Genomic DNA, 21561 nt, shown 5'->3' on the forward strand with positions numbered 1-21561 from the left:
CTTTCTCTACCTTTAGCCCTGTTCTGAACAACTCCAAAACATTGGTCATGTGGTTTGGTAAGAAGAATGCCCCTCTTCCCACAGGTGTGATTACTACCCCTGAGGGTTTAGAGCTTGAGGTAGTCACCTCATACAAGTACTTGGAAGTATGGCTAGACGGTACACTGTCCTTCTCTCAGCACATATCAAAGCTGCAGGCTAAAGTGAAATCTAGACCTGGTTTCATCTATCGTAATCGCTCCTCTTTCACCTCAGCTGCCAAACTAACCCTGATTCAGATGACAATCCTAACCATGCTAGATTACGGAGACGTAATTTCTAGATCGGCAGGTAAGGGTGCTCTTGAGCGGCTAGATGTTCTTTCCCCTTCGGCCATCAGATTTGCCACCAACGCTCCTTATAGGACACATCACTGCACTCTATACTCTTCTGTAAACTGGTCATCTCTGTATACCCGTCGCAAGACCCACTGGTTGATGCTTATTTATAAAACCCTCTTAGGCCTCACTCCCTCCTATCTGAGATATCTACTGCAGCCCTCATCCTCCACATACAACACCCGATTTGCCAGTCACATTCTGTTGAAGGTCCCCAAAGCATACACATCCCTGGGTCGCTCCTCTTTTCAGTTTGCTGCAGCTAGCGACAAAGGAGCGGCAACAAACACTCAAACTGGACAGTTTTATCTCAATCTCTTCATTCAAAGACTCAAATAATTTCTCTACCTTTTTGCCCTTTGTGCTGTTGTCTGTGCCCAATAGTGTTCATACCATGTTGTGTTGCTACCATGTTTTTGTCATGTTGTGTTGCAACCATGCTGTTGTCATGTATTGTTGCCATCCTGTTGTTGTTGTCTTAGGTCTGTCTTTATGTAGTGTAGTGTTATGGTGTCTCTCCTGTCGTGATGTGTGTATTGTCCTATATTAATTTATATATTTTTTCTTATCCCAGCCCCGGCAGGAGGCCTTTTGACTTTTGGTAGGCCGTCATTGTAAATAATAATTTGTTCTCAACTGACTTGCCTAGTTAAATATAATTAAATAAAACAATTTAAAAAACAGGAAGTTGCTAACTTCCTTTTCTGTGAGAGCGGATTGGGAGTGGCGAGGATGTTTCTCCAAAACTGTATGTAAAACGCAACAGTGGATCAGAACAATACTTCTTTACCCATAACCCACTCCCTTCTTCTGTAGTCCACTGTGACAGAGGTAGAGGTTTCACTGATGTGCACTACGGAGCACGAAAATAATGCTATTTCATGAGTTTGACTAATTAGCTTTACAACTGATGACTGATTTAGCTGGTAATGATCAACCCAAATGTTGCACAAAGTGAGGTTTGTGTTGGGGCTAAATGTGCCAGCATCAGAGCCCTGGTCATGTTCATTAGGACACGCGACGAAAATGTCCAATCTTACCTCCTCAGTGACTATGGCCAGTGGGTATTTGTCTTCGGACAGGAAGTTGAAGATGCACCAGATCTTGAAGGCGTCTTCATCTGAGATGAGGAGGTGTGTTCTGTTGAGGTTCTTCCGGGCACACAGGGTCCAGCACATTCTGTTAAAGTCCTGCCGATTAAAGTTGTCCTGGACCTGAAATCAAGAATCATTTCTCAGGTCACTTTGCTGGAGACAAGCATTTTTCATATGAGGAAAAACACAAATTAGACAATAAGCTGGTCCTGTACTCAGGACATCTTCAATGTTCTCTTTATGCCACACTATCATTAATTTAAAAAAGTCCAAAATTGGATGTCGGGTTGCCCCCTTTAACTCAAATTCGACAACAGAAAGGGAGGAAAACCCTTGAAAACAGTACAATCAGTGCTGTAGAGGGGAAATGTTTTCTTCCAGCAGTGAATGAACATACACTGGCGTTTCCATGGGAACTCTTGGCAAGCTTTCCGAAGAATCATGTAGATTAGGAGCACCCACAGCGGCACTGGAATAGAAGACTGTTCTAACACAGGAAATCCTGACACGACATTCGCATTAACCTCAGCTCACTTAGCCGTTTATGCAGATGTAGGACTCATTCAACTGATACGTCGGAGCAGTCATGCTAAAACACAACAGAGAGATGATCAGCCATCTAAAAATAGCAAGAGAAACAAAACAGAGATACTATCGAAATGCAAGCTGCGTCATCATCAGGAGCATGGACATCTTCAGGAGTGTTTAAAACATCCTCCTTAATGAATAGATGGACATGTATCCACAATGACGACATACATTCATACATTTCTATCATTGTTGAGTAATCTGTTGGATAGTTTCACAGTAACACCAGTGAGGTTAGCAGATAGAGGCGGAGGGAGGGGCAGTAGAAAAGTTGTGAAAGTTGGATTGGTATGAACTAGCAGCTCTCTCTCTCTCTTTGTGCTCACAATGTCATGTCATTGCTCGTCTCGTTCCGTACTAGCCGGTCCAGACTGAGGCAGTGGCTCCCTTTCCCTCTACCTCAATCCCTGCCATTCTCCCACTCTCTGCACATCAACAATGGGGGGCTTTGTCACGGCCCCTCCAGCACCCAGCGCTGCCTCTCCACTGCAGATACACGTGTTCATTAGTATTCTCTGCAGTGGAACATCCTAAGTGGTTTACAAACAAACAAGTCTTATCACTGTCCTTGGGTCCTCCAGGAGGCTGAAACATCCTATCGTCAAAATTATCACACCACACAGTTTATATGCCCGTTTATATGCTGAAGTCAAAAAGGAAAAAAAAGAGAGAGGGAACAAACGTAATTGTGAAATTAAATGACAAAAAAGGTACATCTATCAAAAATATGATTGCGCCAAATGGATTACTCGATCATGAAAGCTGGATCGAAATAAGTTGAGGTCTAGGCAAATGCTATGCCTATGACTGATAAAGGGATTGAAGTTGAATCATCATACTAACTTTGCAAACAAAGCAGAATGACACAGTGAAAAACGTTGTCAGCGTACTATAAATACAGAATTATACAGAAGCAAGACATGAAATTAGGAAATAATTCTGCCACAGCAGCCTTAAAATGTTGAATAAAAGCCTTGAACTATTTTGGTACTCTGATGTTTGTGTAGCCTTGCTTTCTTTCATTCCTCTTCTGACATCAGAGCTTTCAATGAACAATGCATTCCAGGTTTCTACAGGGTTAGTCGGCTAGGAGGAATGCTGTGCTCCACATAGTGAGCGACTGCAGAGGTCCAAATGGGAGAATGGGGAATTCTGTGGAACAGTCAGCGATGGACTTGATTGTCTCTCCGGCTGAGTCGTGGTCATTGTCTGACAAGTGGAGTGAGTCAGTGAGGAAGAGAGTCACACACACACACACACACACACACACACACACACACACACACAGGACCTTTAGGGTGGAGTATCCCTGGGGAGTGGGGGCAGTGCCCCCAACCTGTGTGGTAGGGTCATATCCACTTGGGTGGGAGTGGGGGGGCTCTTGACATTTGTCTATGTCATATCTCGGTTCCTGAAACCTTGTCTAAGTACTTGAGCAATAAGAACTTGAGGAAGTGACAGAAGAGGACATAGCGCTACATCAGATACGACGTCAATATGATGCTCATTGTATGTGGCAGGGCTTGCAGATGATAACGGATTACAAAGGGAAACCCAGCTGTGAGATGCCCAGTGATGCAGAACTACCAAATTAGTTAAATGCCTTTTATGCACAAATCAAGGAATAGAACACTGAGTCTTGCGTGAAAGCCCGTTGTTCCGGATGACTGCATGATCTTGCTCTCTGTGGCCAATGTGAGTAAAACAGGTTAACACTCACAAAGCCGCCAAGCCAAACGGAATACCAGTGATGCGTTCTCAAAGCATGCACAGATCAGCTGGCAAGTGTCTTCACTAAAATGTTCGCTCTCTCTGTGTCCCAGTCTGTAATCCCAATATGTTTCAAACTGAGTTCCCTGTTCCCAAGAACTCCAAGGTGACCTACCTAAATGACTATTGCCCTGTAGCACTCACATCTAATTATGAAGGCTTTGAAAGGCTGGTCATGACACACATCAACACCATCATCATCCAAGACACCCTGAACCCACTCCAATTCGCATACAGCCCTGACAGATCCACAGATGACGGAATCTCAATTGCACTTCACACTGCCCTCTCCCACCTGGACAAGAGGTGAAATAACTATGTAAGATAGTTGTGTGCGCACTTAGTCCCCTCATGTACTCCCTGTTCACCCCCGACTGCGTTGCCACGCACCACTCCAACACCATCAAGATTGCTGACGATACGCCGGTGGTAGACCTGATCACTGACGGCGATGAGACAGCCTACAGGGAGGAGGTCAGACTTAGCAGTGTGGTGCCAGGACAACAACCTCTCCCGCAACGTCAGTTAGACCAAGGAGCTGATTGTGTACTACAGGAGAGCACATTGCTGTAGTGGAGTGGGTCGAGAGCATCAAGTTCCTTGGCGTTCACTTTACATGGTCTACACACACCCACATAGTCGTGAAGAGGGCATGACAGTGACTCTTCCCACTCAGGAGGTTGAAAAGATTTGACATGTGCCATCGGATCCTCAAACTGTTCCACAGCTGCACAATCGAGAGCATCTTGACTGGCTACATAACCGCTTGGTATGGAAAATGCACCGCCCTCGACCACAAAGAGCTACAGAGGGTGGTGTGGACAGCCCAGTACATCACTGGGGCCGAGCTCCCTGCCATCCAGAACCTCTATATCAGGCGGTGTCAGAAAGACTCCAGCCACTCTAGCCATAGACTGTTCTCAAACCAACAGGCTCCAAGACAGCAGGCTTATGGCTTGGGGTAGAAGCTAAATATTTCAATAAATGGTTACCTGGACTATCTGCACACTCACAACTATACACTAAGTTCACAAAACATTAACATATGTTCTTTCCATGATATACTGTAGACTGACCAGGTGAAAGCTATGATCCCTTATTGATGTCACTTGTTATATTCACTTCAAAATCTGTGTAGACGAAGGGGAGGAGACAGGTTAAATAAGGATTTTTTTAAGCCTCGAGACATGATTCTGTATGTGTGCCATTCAAAGGCTGAATGGGTGAGACAAAAGATTTAATGGTAGTAGGCGACAGGCAAACCAGTTTGTGTCAAGAACTGCAATGCGGTTCTCAAGCTACACACAATACCCCATCAAGACAAAGGAAAAACTTGTTTTTTTTGCTTTCTTTTTATTACAAAACTGAAATCACATATTTACATAAGTATTCGGACCCTTTACTCAGTACTTTGTTGAGGCACCATTGGCAGCAAAAACAGCCAACAGTCTTCTTGGGTATGACGTTACAAGCTTGTCACACCTGTATTTGGGGAGTTTCTCCCATTCTTCTCTGCAGATCCTCTCAAGCTCTGTCGGGTTGGATGGGGAGCATCGCTGCATAGCTATTTACAAGTCTCTCCAGAGATGTTCGATCGGGTTCAAGTCTGGGCACAGGCTGGGCCACTCAAGGACATTCAGACACTTGTCCCAAAGCCACCCCTGCGTTGCCTTGGCTGTGTGCTTAGGGTCGTTGTCCTGTTGGAAGGTGAACCTTCACCCCAGTCGGAGGTCCTGAGTGCTCTGAAGCAGGTTTTCATCAAGGATCTCACTGTACGTTGTTCCGTTCAATTTTCCCCACGATCCTGACGAGTCTCCTTGCAGCTGAAAAATATCCCCACAACATGATGCTGCCACCACCATGCTTCACCATAGGGATGTTGCTAGGTTCCCTCAAGACGTAACACTTGTCATTCAGGCCAAAGAGTTCAATCTTGGTTTCATCATACCAGAGAATCTTGTTTCTCATGGTCCGAGAGTCCCTTAGGTGCCTTTTGGCAGACTCCAAGTGGGCCATCATGTGCCTTTTACTGAGGAGTGGCTTCCGTCTGGCCACTATACCATAAAGGCCTTGGTGGAGTGCAGCATAGATGGTTGTCCTTCGGGTAGGTTCTGCCATCTCCACAGAGGAACTCTGGAGTTCTGTCAGAGTGACCATTTAGGTTCTTGGTCACCTCCCTGACCAAAGGCCCTTCTCCGTCGATCACTCAGTTTGGCCGGGCAGCCAGCTCTAGGAAAAGTCTTGGTGGTTCTAAACTTCTTCCATTTAAGAATGATGGAGGCCACTGTGTTCCTGGGGACCTTCAATGCTGCAGACATGTTTTGGTACCCTTCCCCAGATCTGTGCCTCAACACAATCCTGACTCGGAGCTCTACGGACAATTCCTTTGACCTCATGGCTTGGTTATTGCTCTGATGTGCACTGTCAACTGTGGGACCTTATATAGACAGGTGTGTGCCTTTGCAAATAATTTCCAATCAATTGAATTTACCACAGGTGGACTTCAATCAAGTTGTAGAAACATCAAGGATGATCAATGAAAACAGTATGCACCTGAGCTCAATTTTGAGTCTCATAGCAAAAGGATCTGAATACTTACATATATAAAAAGGTATGTTTTTTTATTTTTAATACATTTGCAAAAAAGTTAAACCTGTTTTCCCTTTATCATTATTGGGTATTGTGTGTAGGTTGATGGGGGGGATTAATTGAATACATTTTAGAATAAGGCTGTAAGGTCACAAAATGTGTAAAAAGTCAAGGCGTCTGAATACTTTCCAAATGAACTGTATATTGTGGATAAAGAGTTACCTGTCTAACAGAACACAGAGGGTGTTCTTTAAATGGAAACCTCTCTAACATAATCCAGGTAGAATCAGGAATTCCCCAGGGCAGCAGTCTAGGCCCCTTACTTTTTTCAATCTTTACTAACGACATGCCAATGGCTTTGAGTAAAGCCAATGTGTCTATGTATGCGGATGACTTGACACTATACACATCAGCTACTACAGCGACTGAAATGACTGCTACACTTAAAGAGCTGCAGTTAGTTTCAGAATGGGGGGCAAGGAATAAGTTAGTCCTAAATATTAAAATTAAAAACATTGTTTTTGGGAAAAATCATTCACTAAACATCATTCACTAAACATCAACTAAATCTTGTAATGAATAATGTGGAAATTGAGCAAGTTCAGGTGACAACTGCTTGGAGTAACCCTGGATTGTAAACTGTCATGGTCAAAACATATTGATACAACAGTAGCTAAGATGGGGAGAAGTCTGTCCATAATAAAGCGCTGCTTTGCCTTCTTAACAGCAGGACCTACAGGACCTAGTTTTGTCGCAGCTGGGCTTCTGTTCAGTCATATGGTCAGGTACCAGAAAGAGGGACCTAGGAAAATTACAACTGGTTCAGAACAGGGTAGCACGGCTGGCCGTTAAAATGTACACAGGGAGCTAACAATGATATGCATGTCAATCTCTCATGGCTCAAATTGGAAGAGAGATTGACTTCATCACTACTTGTTTTTGTAAGAAGTGTTGGCAAGCTAAATGCACAGAGCTGTCGGTTTAAACTACTAGCACACAGCTCGGACACCCATGCATTCCCCATAAGACATGCCACCAGTGGTCTCTCCACAATCCAAGTCCAGAACATACTATTGGAGGCGCACATTACTACAGCGAGCCATGACTGATGCAAGCAGTAGAATCAGATTGGAAAAACAGATAAAACACATCTTATGGAACAGCGGGGACTGAAGAGACACATGTACAGACGCACGCTAGCACACACACACTCTACACACGTACATTGTAATATTGTTGTATGGTGGAATTATACATTTTGCATTGTAGATATGTAGGGGTGTAATAATGTTGTTATACAATGTACCATTTTATCTTTCGTTTTATGTGTAATGTAAGTGCCTTAATGTGTTTGGACCCCAGGAAGAGTAGCTAATGGGGATCCCTAATAAATACAAATGAAACATTTTGTAAAATTGAGATTGTGTCACTGGCCTACACACACACACACACACACACACAACCCCATAATGTCAAAGTGGAATTGTTTTTTAAAATGTTTACGAATTAATAAAAATTAAAAAAAATCTGAAATGTCTTGAGTTAATAAGTATTCAACACCTTTATTATGGCTAGCCTAAATAAGTTCAGGAGTAATAATTGAATCAACAACTCACATGGACTCGTGTGCAATAATAGTGTTAAAGATGATTTGTGAATGACTACCTCATCTCTCTTCCCCACACATACATATAATTGTAAGGTCCCTCAGTCGAGTAGTGAATTTCAAACAGATTAAACCACAAACACCACAAGGATTTCCAATGCCTCGCAAAGAAGGGCATGCATTGGTAGATGGGTAAAAATAAAAATGTATGGTGAAGTTATTAATTACACGATGGATGGTGTATCAATACACCCAGTCACAACAAAGACACAGGCGTCCTTCCTAACTCAGTTGCCCGAGAGGAAGGAAACCACTCAGGGATTTCACCATGAGGCAAACGGTGACTTTAAAACAGTTCCAGAGTTCAGGTAGACTAGTGGTCAGAGCGTTGGGCCAGTAACAGAAAGGTTGCTGGATCAAATCCCCGAGCTGACAAGGTAAAAATCTGTCGTTCTGCCCAGGAGCCAGGCAGTTAATCCACTGTTCCCCGGGCACCGAAGACATGGATGTCAATTATGGCAGCCCCGCACCTCTCCGATTCAGAGAAGGTTGAGTTAAATACGGAAGACACATTTAGTTGAATGCATTCAGTTGAATAACTGACTACTGTATGTATCCCCCTTTCCCAATGGCTGTGATAGAAGAAAACTGATGATGGATCAAAAACATTGTAATCACACCACAATACTAACATACATCGACAGAGTGAAAGGGATGCCTGTACAGACTAAAAATATTCTAAAAAAAATGTATCCTGCTTGCAATAAGGCACTAAAGTAATGCTGCAAAACACTTGCCAAAGCAATTACCTTTTTGACCTGAATACAGTATTGTGTTTTGGGAAAATCCAATACATTTCTGAGAAACACTCTCCATATTTTCAAGCATAGACAAATCAAATGAAATTCTATTTGTCACATGAGCCGAATACAACAGGTGTAGACCTTAACGTGAAAGGCTTACTTACAAGCCCTTAACAATGCAGTTCAAGAAATAAATGTTAAAAAATATTTACGAGATAAAGTAAAAAATAAAATAAAAAGTCAGATAAATTACATAACAACAAGGCTATATACTGGGGGTACCGGTACCGAGTCAATGTGCGGGGGTACAGGTTAGTCGAGGTAATTTGTAAAGTGACTATGCATAGATAATAAACAGCGAGTAGCAGCAGTGTAAAAACAATGAGCGTTCCAATGTAAATAGTCAGCGTGGCCATTTGATTAATTGTTCAGCAGTCTTAAGGCTTGGGGGTTGAAGCTGTTAAGGAGCCTTTTGGTCCTAGACTTGACGCTCCAGTACCGCTTGCCTTGTGGTAGCAGAGAGAAGAGTTTATGACTTGGATGACTGAGTCTGACAAGTTTTTGGGCCTACCACTGACACGCCTAGTATATAGGTCCTGGATGGCAGGAAGCTTATACACACTACCCTCTGTAGCGCCTTACGGTCAGATGCTGAGCAGCCATACCAGGCGGTGATACAACCAGTCAGGATGCTCTCGATGGTGCAGCTGTAGAACTTTTTGAGGATCTGGGGACCCATGCCAAATCTTTTCAGTCTCCTGATGGGGAAAAGGTGTTGTCGTACCCTCTGCACAACTGTCTTGGTGTGTTTGGAGCATGATAGTTTGTTGGTGATGTGGACACCAAGGAACTTGAAACTCTCAACGCGCTCCATTTCAGCACTGTCGATGTTAATGGGGGCCTGCTCGGCCCTCCTTTCCCTATAGTCCACGATCAGCTCCTTTGTCTTGCTCACATTGAGGGAGAGGTTGTTGTCCTGGCACCACACTGCCAGGTCTCTGACCTCCTCCCTATAGGCTGTCTCATTGGTGTCAGTGATCAGGCCTACCACTGTTGTGTCATCAACAAACGTAATGGTGGTGTTGAAGTCGTACTTGGCCACACAGTCGTGGATGAACAGGGAGTACAGGAGGGGACTAAGCATGCACCCGTTGTTGCCTACCCTTACCACCTGGGGGCGGCCCATCAGTAAGTCCAGGATCCAGTTGCAGAGGGAGGTATTTAGTCCCAGGGTCCTTAGCTTAGTGATGAGCTTTGTGGGCACTATGGTGTTGAGCGCTGAGCTGTAGTCAATGAGCAGCATTCTCACATAGGTGTTCCTTTTGTGCAGGTGGGAAAGGGCAGTGTGGAGTGCTATTGAGATTGCGTCATCTGTGGATCTGTTGGGGCATTATGCAAATCGGAGTGGGTCTAGGGTTTCCGGCATTATGGTGTTGATGTGAGCCATGACCAGCCTTTCAAAGCACTTCATGGCTACCGACGTGAGCGCTACGGGGCGGAAATCATTTAGGCAGGTTACCTGGTAACTATGGTGGTCTGTTTGAAACATGTAGATATTACAGACTCGGTCAGGGGAGGTTGAAAATGTCAGTGAAGACACTTGCCAGTTGTTCCGCGTATGCTTTGAATACACGTCCTGGTAATCCTTCTGGCCCGCGACTTTGAGAATCTTAACCTGTTTAAAAGTCTTGCTCACATCAGCTACGGAGAACATGTTCACACAGTCATCTGGAACAGCTGGTGCTCTCATGCATGCTTCAGTGTTGCTTGCCTCGAAGCGAGCATAAAAGGAATTTAGCTCGTCTGGTAGGCTCGCATCACTGGGCAGCTAGAAGCAGGGTTTCCCTTCGTAGTCCGTAATATTTTTCAAGCCCTGCCACATCCAACGAGCATCAGAGCCAGTGTAGTAGGATTCAATCTTAGTCCTGTATTTACGCTTTGCCTGTTTGATGGTTCATCTGAGGGCATAGCGGGACTTCTTATAAGTGTCCAGATTAGTGGTGGCTGAATCATGTTATGGGAATGCTTGTAATCGTTAAGGACTAGGGTGTTTTTCCAGGATAAAAAAAGAACTGCTTTCCACCAGATACCGGGAGATGAATTCACCTTTCAGCAGAACAATAACCTAAAACCCAAATCTACACTGGAGTTGCTTACTAAGAAGACAGTGAATGTTCCTGAGTGGCAGAGTTAGTTTTGACTTAAATCTGCTTCAAAATCTATGTCAAGACTTGAAAATGGATGTCTAACAATGATCAACAACTAATTTGACAGAGCTTGAAGAATTCTGAAAATAATAGATGAGCAAATCCAGGTGTGGAAAGCTGTTAGAACCTTACCCAGAGAGACTTATCTGTGATGGCTGCCAAAGGTGATTGTAGCATGTATTGGACTCAGGGGGTTGAATACATATCTAATCAAGAGGTTACTCAGGCAAAAATCGATTTTAGCTTTAAAAAAAAGAGATAAAAAAATATATTTGAACACAAATATAAAACGTGTTGGTTCCATGTGCTAAAATAAAAGATCACAGAAAATTTTGCTCAAATTTTCAAAATTATTTTGCTCAAATTGTCTGCACAAATATGTTTACATCCCTGTTAATGAGCATTTTTCCTTTGCCAGTGAAGCTGATTAAACATGATCATTACACAGGTGCACCTTGTGCTGGGGACAATAAGAGGCCACTAAAATATGTGATTTTGTCACATAACACAATGCCACAGATGTCTCAAGTTGAGGGACCGTGCAATTGGCATGCTGACTGCCAGCCCAGGCCCTCCACATCCAGCTTCTTCACCTGCGGGATCGTCCGAGGCGGTGCTGAGGAGTATTTCCGTCTATAATAAAGCCATTTGTGGGGAAAAACCCATTCTGATTGGCTGGGCCTGGCTCCCCAGTTGGTGGGCCTGGCTCCCAAGTGGGTGGGCCTATGCCCTCCCAGACCCACCCATGGCTGTGCCCTTGACCAGTCATGTGAAATCCATAGATTATGGCCTAATTAATGTATTTCAATTCACTGAATTCCTTATATGAACTGTAACTCAGTAAAATCTTAGAAATTGTTGCATGTTGCGTTTATATTTGTTCAGTATATTTGAATGCAATATCTTGTTGTTCTTGTTTAAAACTGTTCTTTACTTTGTCATGTATTTATATGTTTTATGTAGACCCCAGGAAGAGTAGCTGATGCATGTGCAATAGGTAATGAGGATCCTAATAAAACTACTATATGTGGGGCTCACCTTGTCCAAAATGAACTTGTTCAAGTAGGGCATGTAGCCCTGTGTAGAGACGGGGCCTTCGTCGTCATCTTTGAAGTGCTCCTCAAGGGCCACCGGGTCATGGGGGATCCTCATCACAGTGCACAAGTTATGAGAGAGCACCTGCAACGGGGGAAAATTGTTATTTAAAAAAAAATACATTTTCTCATTGTTTTGTTGGGGGGGGGGGGGTTACAGGTACCATATACAACAATTATAAACAAGAAGTAGTGAGCCTCCACCCCAAACTTCCCATCCCATCCCCCAGGCAACCAGAGGAAGAAAAAAAATCCCCATACAATCCCTTCCCCCGTGGGCCTGAAAGCAAAGACATTTGTATACATGTGTTACGCTTTATAGATTGTTTGTATGTGTTGGGCTGAGATTATTCTTTGCAGAGTCAAGTATAATTGTCCCTACTTATTAACATCTAAGAGCTGAGAAATATATTTTCAATCCAGCAACAACGCTCAATTAACATGCCTCTCTCTCTACTTAATGAATCAGTTGAACACGTCGGTCACTGGAAGGGTTCTAGTCAACAACACTGACCTCACTTGATGCACTGATGGCCTGAGTAGAAAAGGAAACTATTGATTTATCCCATCAGAGTCTGTGACAGTGCCCTGAATGATTTCAGCAGTAGGATACAAATACCTTTAAGTGCCCTTCTCACAAAGATAGTACAGAACATTAGAAGTCAAGGACTATGTATTATGCCATTTTTTTACTTAAGAAATACTGTACCAAACACCTTAATTAAATTACGAAAACATCCTCGGCAAAAACATCTAAATTAATTACAGATTTCTTGAGTCATAGATTAACTCTGAGGATTTTGAGGAAGTCAAATAGGCTTCCACGTCTACATTGTCTCATGGGGGACAAACATTAACCAAACGTGGAATCTGTCAGGAAACACACCTCCAAAACTGAAATCTCGTTTTTCTAATTAGCAACAGAAGAACAAAACGTGCCAATCGGCGTATTCAGTGGCTCTTTAATTACGGAGCATTTTCTAAAGTCAAACACACCACCTGCAACTGGACACGGCCATTTTAGAAAACACATGTTTGGCAGAATCGAGAACGAAGATAGTATCTTCATGTTAAGGTTGGTCGAATATTCTTTATGCTACACCAAACAGTACCTAACCTGTAACTCCCAGTAATGGATAGCAAAACTCTTTGGTTAAATCCAGTGTAACAGTCTGTAGCTAGTTCAGACCATGCCATTATAATCACCCATAAACAACAAGCTAAACACATATTTGTTGCTTTTTGTACTGTGTTCTTTCTGCATGCTATGTCTCGCTTGTCCTATGTTGCTCTGCGTGTGCTCACTGATTGTCTGTATTGTAATTGTTTTTAATAACCTGCCCAGGGACTGCGGTTGAAAATTAGCCGGCTGGCTAAAACCGGCACTTTTACTGAAACGTTGATTATTGTGCACTGTCCCTGTAAAAATACAAATTTCAGACAAAATATCCACAGGAAAGTATTGTTTACCCAATGTTAACCTTTCTGGTTATAACCTTTTTTCGGCAAGACAGAACTCCCAAAGGTGGTGGAGTGGAAATCTTTACCAAGGAACGCATTCAGTGCTCGGTTGTCTCCACAAAGTCTGTCCCCAAACAATTTGATTTGCTGGTTAAAGCATTAAACTTTCAAATAGCTCTTTGTTGACTGTTGCTAGGTGTTATCATCCTCCATCAGCACCGGCCTGTACCCTACCTTCCCTAAGCTCTCTCCTGGCCCCTTACACCAAGTCTGAATTTGTCCTATTAGGTGACCTAAACTGGGACATGCTTTAACCACCTGACCAAGTCCAAAAGCAATGGGACTCCCTAAATCTTTATCAGATTCTTACCAATCCCACAAGGTATGACTCCAAACACCTAGAAAAGGCTACTCTCCTTGATGTTATCCTCACAAATAATCCTAATAGGTATCAGTCTGGTGTTTTCTGTAATGACAGTGATCACTATTTTACAGCCTGTGGCGAAAGGCTCGGCACACGCATACTCAGGCTGACTGGCTCTCGTTCAGGCAAATGAGAAATAAGTGCACTCAGGCTATCCGGAAGGCCAAAGTTAGTTACTTTAAGGAGCAGTTCTCTCTCTGTGGGTCTAACCCCAAGAAGTTCTAGAAAGCAGTTAAAAACATGGAGAATAAACCCACCCCCTCACAGCTGCCCATGTCCCTTAATGTTGATGATGTGGTTGTTAATGACAAGGAGCACATGGCTGAGCTCTTTAAATCACCACTTCATTAAGTCAGGATTCCTATTTGACCCAGCCATGCCTCTTTGCCCGTCCAACATTTCATAATCTCCCACCCTTTCTAATGCTCCTCCCTCTTTTCCCCCTGCCCCGCTACAAAGTTTCTCCCTGCAGGCAGTCACTGAGTCTGAGGTGCTAAAGGAGCTCCCTAAACCTGACCCCAAAAAAACATCTGGGTCAGATGGTTTAGACCCTTTCTTCTTTAAACTTCTTATGGATCCCTTCGCACGCCAATCCCGTTAACGGGATTGATTTGACAACACCCAGTGAAATTGCAGCGCGCCAAATTCAGAAACAGAAATACTCATAATAATTCATATATCATACAAGTGTTATACATCAGTTTAAAGATGAACTTCTTGTTAATCCAGCAGCAGTGTCAGATTTCAAAACGGCTTTACGGCGAAAGCAAACCATGCGATTATCTGAGGACAGTGCCCAGCATACCAACACATGAAAATCAGATTTCAACCAGGCAGGTGCTACACAAAAGTCAGAAATAACGATATAATTCATGCCTTACCTTTGAAGATCTTCTGTTGGCACTCCAATATGTCCATTAAACATCACAAATGGTCCTTTTGTTCGATAAATTCTGTCATTATATCCCCAAAATGTCAATTTATTTGGCGCGTTTGATTCAGAAAATACACCGGTTCCAACATGACCAAAATCTATCTAATAAGTTACCTGTAAACTTGATCCAAACAACTTTCCTAATCCAACTTTAGGTATTTTAAAAAGGTAAATAATCGATAAAATTTAAGACGGAATAAACTGTGTTCAATAGCGGATAAAATGAAAGTGGAGCGAGCTCCAGGTCACGCGCTCAAAACAAAACAGTCCAATTGGCTCTACACTCAGAAAGGAAAGGGCTACTTCTTAATTTCTCAAAGGAAAAACATCAACCAATTTTTAAAGACTGTTGATATCTGGTGGAAGCCCTAGGAACTGCAACCAAGTCCCTCATAAATCTAGTTCCCCATAGAAACCTAATTGAAAAGACAGTGACCTCAAAAAAAAAAAATCCTGGATGGTTTGTCCTCAGGGTTTCGCCTGCCAAATAAGTTCTGTTATACTCAGACATCATTTTAATAGTTTTAGAAACTTGAGTGTTTTCTATCCAAATCTATTATATGCATATCCTAGCTTCTGGGCCTGAGTAGCAGGCAGTTTATTTTGGGCACACTTTTCATCCGGATGTGAAAATAGTGCCCCCTAGCCCAAAGAGGTTTTAAGGTTGCTGCCCCTATCATCGGCAAGCCTGTCTCTCCTGTCTGGGGAAGTTCCCATTGCTTGGAAGGCAGCCACGGTGCATCCTTTATTTAAAGGGGAGAGATCAAGCTGACCCTAACTGTTATAGGCCAATTTCTATTTTGCCCTGTTCATCAAAAGTGTTGCCTTTCTTGATGTCTATAGTATTCTCTCACTGCAACCTTAAAGGTCCTAAATGATGTAACCATTTCTCTTGATTCTAAGCAATGTTGTGCTGCTATTTTTATTGACTTGGCCAAAGCTTTTGATACTGTAGACCATTCCATTCTAATGGGCTGGCTAATGAGTATTGGTGTCTCTGAGAGGTCTTTGGCCTGGTTTGCTAAATACCTCTAACACCGAACCCAAACCGGCGGCGCGTGTGCACCATCGTGCATACATTTATTTTATCCCCCCACACCAAACGCGATCACGACATGCAGGTTAAAATATCAGAACACACTCTGAACCAATTACATTAATTTGGGGACAGGTCGAAAAGCATTAAACCTTTATGTCAATTTGGCTCGCACTTGCTAGCTAAATTGTCCTATTTAGCTAGCTTGCTGTTGCTAGCTAATTTGTCCTGGGATATAACATTGAGTTGTTATTTTACCTGAAATGCACAAGGTCCTCTACTCCGACAATTAATCCACACATAAAACGGTCAACCGAATCGTTTCTAATCATTTCTCCTCTTTCTAGGCTTTTTCTTCTCTTGACTTTATATTGCGATTGGCAACTTTCATAAATTAGGTGCATTACCGCCATCGACCTCGTTCGTCTTTCAGTCACCCACGTGGGTATAACCAATGAGGAGATGGCACGTGGGTACCTGCTTCTAGAAACCAATGAGGAGATGGGAGAGGCAGGACTTGCAGCGCGATCTGCGTCACAAATAGAACTGACTTCTATTTTAGCCCTTGGCAACGCAGACGCTCATTGGCACGCGCGAGCAGTGGGTGCAATTATTGAATAATATAGATTTCTAAATGTATTTTGCAACATACGCGATGCGAGCGGTGTAGTCAGCCAGTAGGAGCGCAGTGTATAAAATTAGAACATCTGCTGTCTCAGCCACTGCCTGTCACCAAGGGAGTACCCAAAGGCTCAATCCTAGGCCCCACGCTCTTCTCAATTTACATCAACAACATAGCTCAGGCAGTAAGATGATAACTCAGCTTGCCCCTCCCTGGATTTTGTGTTAAAGACACTACAACAAGCCCTTACCCTTAACCTTGTTCTGAACACCTCCACAACAAAGGTCATGTGGTTTGGTAAGAAGAATGCCCCTCTTCCCACAGGTGTGATTACTACCCCTGAGGGTTTAGAGCTTGATGTAGTCACCTCATACATGTATTTGGGAGTATGGCTAGACGGTACACTGTCCTTCTCTCAGCACATATCAAAGCTGCAGGCTAAAGTGAAATCTAGACCTGGTTTCATCTATCGTAATCGCTCCTCTTTCACCTCAGCTGCCAAACTAACCCTGATTCAGATGACAATCCTGACGTAATTTCTAGATCGGCAGGTAAGGGTGCTCTCGAGCGGCTAGATGTTCTTTCCCCTTCGGCCATCAGATTTGCCACCAATGCTCCTTATAGGACACATCACTGCACTCTATACTCTTCTGTAAACTGGTAATCTCTGTATACCCGTCGCAAGACCCACTGGTTGATGCTTACTTATAAAACCCTATATTAGGCCTCACTCCCCCCTATCTGGGATACCTACTGCAGCCCTCATCCTCCACCCGTTCTGCCAGTCACATTCTGTTAAAGGTCCCCAAAGCATACACATCCCTGGGTCGCTCCTCTTTTCAGTTTGCTACAGCTAGCGACTGGAATGAGTTGCAAAATAAAATTAAAAAATTAAATAAAATGTAAAAAAAACACTCAAACCGGACAGTTCTCTCTTCATCCAAAGACTCAATCATGGACACTCTTGTGGCTACTTCACATGATGTATTGTTGTCTCTACCTTCTTGCCCTATGTGCTATTGTATGTGCCCAATAATGTTTGTAGCATGTTTTGTGCTGCTACCATGTTGTGTTGCTACCATGTTGGCTGTCATGTTGTCTTAGGTCTCACTTTACGTAGTGTCTCCTGTCGTGATGTGTGTTGTCCTTTATTTTAGTTTTCCTTTTTAATGCCAGCCCCCGTCCCTGCAGGAGGCCTTTTGGTAGGCCGTCATTGTAAATAAGAACTTGTTCTTAAATGACTTGCATAGTTAAATAAAGGTTAAATAAAATGTAAATAAACAATTTCTTTCTAGAGAGCCAGTAGATCATTTTTAGAGAGCTGGTTCAGGGCACCTAGGTAAAGTTAGTTGTCACGGCTACTCCAGCTCCCCCTCTCAGGCGCTCGTTGTCACCAGTGTTTATTGCAGCGCGCTTGTGGTTAGCCATCTCTTTGAAAATAACTTGTGTGAAACATTGTTGCATTTAAAGTGCAACTGAAAGCATTTCAACAACATTAAATCTTATTAAAATCTCTTTATATACACCCCCAGGAAGAATGACACTTTTTTCTTTTTACATTTTCTGACCAGCGACCACTTACATTTCATTTTTACAATTTCATAAATTCTTAGAATGTTTGAGAATTACGTATACTAAGGAGTGTGAAAATTATATAGTAATATTGAGTGGGAAAGCAGCCTTGCGTTTGGACAATTAATAGACACTGCAGTAAATAAAACGGAATAAAAACCATCTGTCTTGTCCAGGGCCGGAGTCTACACAGACCGGTGCGCTATAGCCAATCAGAGCTACAGTAGGCCTTTATACAAACAAGCCATTTGCCACATGGGCCTGCCATCATTCACTTTGAACTGGACTGTGTGTTTACAGGCAGTTAGTTACAACAGCACGACTTTAGATCATTAGAACGCATTCACCAAATGGCACAAAATTCACCTGAATGGATTTCTGCAAATACTACAGGAGTCCTCCTACATTTGGGAACTTTACAGTCCTATTGATCCAACAACCATTAAAAGGTAGGCTCTTTCTCCCTCAGTTATGCACATCAACAACTAATGCTAACCAGAGCAAGATTAGCTCAAATCTAACGAAGGAACATTAGATAAACCCTCTCAAAATTGCACTGATAAATGATGGGGAATTGTAGCCTCCTCGTCCTTCTGTAACTTGCCTGCCAATGCATGCTTGACCCAACCAAGCACCCAAGCTAACTGGCTAACGTTGGCTAGCTACTTCCAGACACAAATGAGAGAACACCTCACTCTGACCATTTTACTCATCGTAGCAGAGCTGGTTAGGCTGTTTACATGTTATCTAGAGCGTTCTTGATGAATTATATATTTTTTTGCCTACGTTTACTGACACCGGTCATATTCAAGGGTGTTGCGCGTTAGTAAATTCATCAGTTGTTCTGCACTCTGGCACACTCAGACGAGAGTGCTCTGAAATCAGAGTAGATAGCCAGAGTGAATTTGTGAACACAAGAGATATGCTAACTGGATAAAAGTTGTTCAAGTTCTTGCTAGTTGACCAAATAACACCTGCATCTCTACCTGTGTATAGCCACCAAAAAATTACATGGAGGGTAAATAGTCAGTCACTCACCCACTCCTCCAATGGCATGACATCCTCCTAGCAGCTAGCTAGCTATGTAGCTAAGGTTAGGCTCTGTGTTTTTAGCTTGTTACATAAATAGATATGGGGTTTTTTTGTCTGTTTTTGTCCAGAATATTGAGTCATTGAAACTGAAACAGTGCATCCCGAATGGAGGCAGCAAAAATGTACCAGGCCAGCTATGATTTACAACCTGATAGAAATATTTTTTGGACTACCAAGAAATGTATTGGTGAATTATATTATCATGCATTGAACTGCATCCATCTATTCCGCCAACAATGCCTAAGTGTACATCATGGAACGTTGAGTCAAATAAAACCTATTTTTAAAAACTCTTATAAAATTGGTTTTGTAGCATAAATTGGGAATTTGATATTTATGACTGATATGATTGTTTCATATGTGCAAAGTAATTAAGACACTGTCAGTTCCACTTTAATTAGGTCACCGGTTACTTTGTGTGCTTAAACATTTAAAAACAAATTGCAATAGAAAGTAATAGTTGTACAATTCGATTGGGAAATGCTTAATTGTTGTGTTTTTGTATTCTTATGATTGGGACCTACTGGCTTATTATGTCTGATTTTACGGACTGCTTATCCTTTAACATCATGCTGTGTGACTGCCGTCTTTCCATCGGCCCTACGCAGTGGCATATTGGTGCCTGGAGAAGTGGGTATGCCAAAAAGTTCCCAAAGAGCCCGCCCAGTGAAGGAAAGGTATCCTGTGTGAAAAATGTTTTCCTATGGTTTACAAGTTTTCCAATAGATTATTCAGATTTTCACTCTCAAAAATCACACTTTTTTAATAGAAGAAATACCAAAGTCTACAACAATGCTCAAACCACATCAGTCTGAGTGGGCGGGCCTCTGGCTCCCCAGTGGGTGGGCGGGTCTCTGGCTCCCCAGTGGGTGGGCGGGCCTCTGGCTCCCCAGTGGGTGGGCGGGCCTCTGGCTCCCCAGTGGGTGGGCGGGCCTCTGGCTCCCCAGTGGGTGGGCGGGCCTCTGGCTCCCCAGTGGGTGGGCGGGCCTCTGGCCACCCAGGCCCATCGATGTCTACGCCCCTGATGCATGCATCCCATGATGGCAATTGCGCATCACAAATAGCCTACTAACCAACACTTTGGACTAAATTTTTTTTATAATACCTAGTTTGCATACCCATTGTTGCCTTAGTTAGCATTTACTGGTAGATATAAGTTGAAACGTATTTTCCATCCTACCGGCTACCAATGTCATTCTTCTGTGAGCTGCTCCATGCCAAAACCAGTTGAGAGCTGCATGCACACTCTTGCTGCCTGCTAATGATTAGCTGCTATAATTAGGCTGTTTGCGCTGCGCGCATGTGAATATATTTCACAATCGTAAACTACTTTGTGCATGACTTCTCCATTGTACTACATATTTGATAAATCGTATACCTCCACTACACTACGTTGATACACATCAGTAGGTATTAAAAAGTGGGTATACGGTTTATACCTGCATATACCCTCCACTACACCACTGGCCCTTTGTGTTTTACAAAAAGTGCACTCTCCTTCACGAATATGATGCTATTACACACTGATGCCCTACAGGTTCGCCACTGCGCAAACATGTCTGTAATGTTTCATATATATATATATATATATATATTTGGCCGGTGTCGATTAGTACAACACTGCTTTCCTGTGGCTATTTTGTCTCAAAGTATTTCGACCAGCTAGCTGAAAGACAAACCACACAGACAACCGATAAGAGTACATTTAAATTGAACTTCATTCTTCATTCTAGCTTGTAAGGAACATTTAGACTATTTTGCAGGCATTCGTTTCAGGCTGTATATAGGCTACCAATTAATTGTGTATTACAGCCTGATTAATCAGACTACCACCGGATCTGAGCTGTAACAGACAGGCAAATGATTTGGGCGAAAATTAAATAATCCCAAACTCATCCTCTACTACCGGTACTAGTAAAAGGGTCCGTCCAAAATCAGGTGGCCTTCACTTTGATGCCAAGTTTTCTGTTCAGGACGAGTTTCCTGCTTGATCATGGCAACATTGTTTAGTAAAATAAAGAAAACGACGTGCCTGGGTTTGTTTGACAAAAACACATTTCTATATAAATATACTTCCATACCTTTAACTGCGACTTGGACACTTTCCCGCTTTTGTCCACGTCCAACGCTGTGAAAGCATGCCATATGGACTTTAAAAGTTCGTCCCGTAGTGCCATTGCGCTTGTTACTTGGTTGACTGCAGCAGTTAGTATACGGGAAAGTTGATCATACTAGGACACAACGAGACAGTCAGTCACCTGACAAGCTCCACAGCGATGTCATGAAAACGCT

The 21561-nt window shown here is 42.9% G+C and overlaps 1 protein-coding gene across 2 annotated transcripts in view; it reads right to left on the reverse strand.

Annotated features, from left to right (window-relative positions):
- Positions 1-21561, reverse strand: part of swap70b (switching B cell complex subunit SWAP70b) — a 35312-nt gene extending 13751 nt beyond the window's left edge. Inside the window, exons 1-3 of one of the 2 annotated variants that reach the window (XM_029758241.1) lie at positions 21351-21561; positions 12073-12213; positions 1418-1591 (exon numbers count right to left, since the gene is read on the reverse strand). In XM_029758241.1, coding sequence (XP_029614101.1) covers positions 1418-1591; positions 12073-12213; positions 21351-21446 — 411 coding nt within the window. In that variant the 5' untranslated portion in view covers positions 21447-21561. Of the gene's footprint in view, positions 1-1417; positions 1592-1868; positions 1983-12072; positions 12214-21350 lie in introns of those variants that run through there. The other variant, XM_029758242.1, reaches the window with a different exon arrangement.

The sequence above is a fragment of the Salmo trutta genome, chromosome 7 (genome assembly GCF_901001165.1).
Source record: "Salmo trutta chromosome 7, fSalTru1.1, whole genome shotgun sequence".
NCBI lineage: Eukaryota > Metazoa > Chordata > Actinopteri > Salmoniformes > Salmonidae > Salmo > Salmo trutta.